Source organism: Nansenia antarctica, assembly GCF_963989245.1.
Source record: "Nansenia antarctica genome assembly, chromosome: 6".
Taxonomy (NCBI): Eukaryota; Metazoa; Chordata; class Actinopteri; order Argentiniformes; family Microstomatidae; genus Nansenia; species Nansenia antarctica.
This window is the reverse complement of record NC_137676.1, coordinates 35965939-35969017: the sequence shown is the minus strand read 5'-3', so window position 1 is coordinate 35969017 and position 3079 is coordinate 35965939. Positions and strand designations below refer to the sequence as shown.

Here is a 3079-nt window from a genome sequence, read left to right as displayed (position 1 = left end):
GTGAGGAGAGCGAAAGTGAGGGATGTAAACAGATCAAGGGAGAGGAAAGGAGATGGGGGGACACAGGAGACAGATAATATGCTGTTTCCACAGAAATGTGATTTGCGCTATTAAAAGAGGCTCATATCATATATATCAGGTTATACACACACACACACACACACACACACACACACACACACACACACAGATGTCTGACTGGTTGTGTGTGTGTGTGTGTGTGTGTGTGTGTGTGTGTGTGTGTGTAACTAGACAATGCAGCAAGAGGATGGAAAATATATACACAGTAAAATATATGTCATATGCATAAACTGTATATATATACTATATATATATATTTATATATTATATTATTTTATTTATTATTATATTATTTATTATTTATTATTAATTTTGCATATGCTGTGGTGGTTTTAGTTCATCACGCGAGGTCCTTGTGTCATGTGTAGTGTGTGAGGGATCAGGATAGTCTGTTTCCTTAGCTCACACCAACTGACCCCGTAGTTGAATTGAACAAGGAACAAATATGGACAAAATGGTGTGTGAAGCTTTCTTCACCGGTGGTTGTCTTGACTGTGGCATCTCTGGGAAGGACGCACGAGTCCTCTCCTCCTTGACTCTTCCCGTAGTGCTCTTCCCATGTGATGGTTTATTAATGCAGGGAGTCTGGATGAACATGCACCCTTTCTATTATTAATACAACATTAGAGAGGAGGGGGGAGAGGGAGAGGGGGAGGGGGGGGGGAGTAGAGAGAGATGGAGGACTGGAAAGGAAGAGACAGGGAGAGAGAAGAGGAAGAGAGAGAGTAAAGAGAGAGAGATTGATCTGTTGGCAGTGTGGACCGTGTTGAGAGCAGTTTTTCGGTCAGGGGTCTGATCACATGAAATGTCTCCCCGCGGTGGCAGACCCTGGTAGTGCAGCCATATCTGTCACAGCTCAGGAGATAACTGGGGCAGCCAGCAACACACACACACACACACACACACACACACACACACACACACACACACACACACACACACAAAACACAGCCAGACATGAGTAATGAAGGTGACTAATATGTTCATGTCCCATATCAGTAAACCTGGGCAGTTGAACACAGACACAGACACACGCACGCACGCACACTCTCTAGGAGAACTATTCTCATATGATGACCTAGCCTAGCTAAAACATGCAGCTAGCAGCCATTAATGAGGCAAGTCTGTCTGTATGTTTCAGAAATAAAGTTCTTATGTCAAGAATCTGGCTTCTGAGGCTCCACTCACAGGCTAACAACTTTAGTGAACCTGTCAGTGTGTAGAGCATAAATAAGACTTGTTCAACTCAATGTGGTTGTTTTATTCAAAATGTTTTATTTGTTTTCTTAACAGTACTGACCATTTTAACGAGACAAAAAAACAACAACAGACTAATCGTAGACATCATATATATCAGCAATGGGGGGGGAGGATCTGGCGATCTGATGAATCAAATTCTCTCTCTCTCTCTGTCCCTCTCTCTCTTCTGTCCCTCTCTATCTCAGATACATTTAGCCTCCATGTCGTAAAGTTGTAGCAGGTCTGAGATTACAGAGTCCACGTCAGCTCTGGTCACATCCTCACACAGCACCTACAGATAGAGAACAAGGCTTTACCACACACACACACACACACACACACACACACACACACACACACACACACACACACACACAGACACAGACACAGACACAGATACAGACACAGACACAGACACAGACACACACACTGTACCTGCCACCACTCTCTCTCTCCCACGGGCAGCTTGACTCCATAGCTGTGTAGAGCGAGGTACAGCGTAGCTATCGCGATGTGTTGAGGCTTGTGGCGGATACACATGGGCCCATGGTAACAGTCTCTGAGCAACCCCCAGGCAGTCTCAGCGACAGGGGTTCGAGACCAAGCGTGGCGATTCACCAACGCCCTCACGGACATCAGGTAGTGAAGGAGATACTACAGGGAAAGAGATGTTACACTCAAAGACACACACACACACACACACACAGTACACACACAGTACACACACACACACACACCTTATGTGGGTGTTTGAAGGAGACGTGGAAGTTGAGCTGTCGGAGGATGAGAAGCTCACACTGCACCACGCTGTCCCTTAGATCCCAGAACTCCCCGTCACACTCCAGGGGCGAACTACCACTGTTGAAATACCTGGGAGAGACGGAGGGATGGAGAAGGAGAGAGGGAGAGAGAGGGGGGGAGGGAGGGAGGGAGAAATGGAGGGTAAGGCCCAATCCCGATTCCCTTTTCTACCCCTATGGCTCTTTTTCGAGTGTGACTCGATTTCGAGCCAAGGCCTTCGAACAGAGCCACAAGCCGTCGGGGTTGAAATCTCCCCCTATGAAATGGGACAACCCTTCAAGACTGATACGTCATCAGTAGTATCGTAGAAAAGCATTGACGCTCGCGACTCATTCACAACTTTACTTTTACGCTATCAATCGATCAAACAAGTCATCAAATAAAAAAGAACAATGCTTCATTATCAGACCATGACAGAATAACGGGGCTCTAACCTGTATGAAACCTGTGCTCCTACCCTGCCATTTAACTTTAGTTAAATTTACGGCGTCATATACCATCAATGGGAAACATGGAAAAATGCATGACTTACAGATTTAATTTTATGACGTTCCGAAATCCGAAGTGACAGGAACGCTGGAGAAACAGCCGCTGTCCACTGCATTAATTAACTACATGTCCTTGATGAGTCTCCCACTCACTCCCCTCCATAAAAAATGGCACATCCATCGATAATATTACATAATAACAACTGCTCGGATTAGATTGCGAGTTGTTTTGGTATAATAAGTGCCGCAATACAGATATACACCACCAATACAGACATATACCACCAAGGGGGGGGGGGAATTCGCACCTATCATGCACATATCAGCCTGTGGATAGATAACTTTAGATAGATAACTTTACATTAAATATGTCTACCATCATCCGCTGTCAAACACCACAATTTATTTCTAAATAAACATGATTGTACATCTCTGAAATGTTAATCGCGCACTGATGTATTTCTATGGGA

General features: G+C 44.9%; 1 protein-coding gene across 2 annotated transcripts in view; it reads right to left on the bottom strand.

Moving 5' to 3' along the window:
• Positions 1-1345: 1345 nt before the first annotated feature.
• ccnq (cyclin Q) overlaps positions 1346-3079 on the bottom strand; it is a 5562-nt gene continuing 3828 nt past the window's right edge. For both annotated transcript variants that reach the window (XM_080533857.1, XM_080533858.1), the window contains exons 3-5: positions 2058-2190; positions 1756-1974; positions 1346-1612 (exon numbers count right to left, since the gene is read on the bottom strand). In XM_080533857.1, coding sequence (XP_080389983.1) covers positions 1523-1612; positions 1756-1974; positions 2058-2190 — 442 coding nt within the window. In that variant the 3' untranslated portion in view covers positions 1346-1522. The remainder of the gene's footprint in view (positions 1613-1755; positions 1975-2057; positions 2191-3079) is intronic.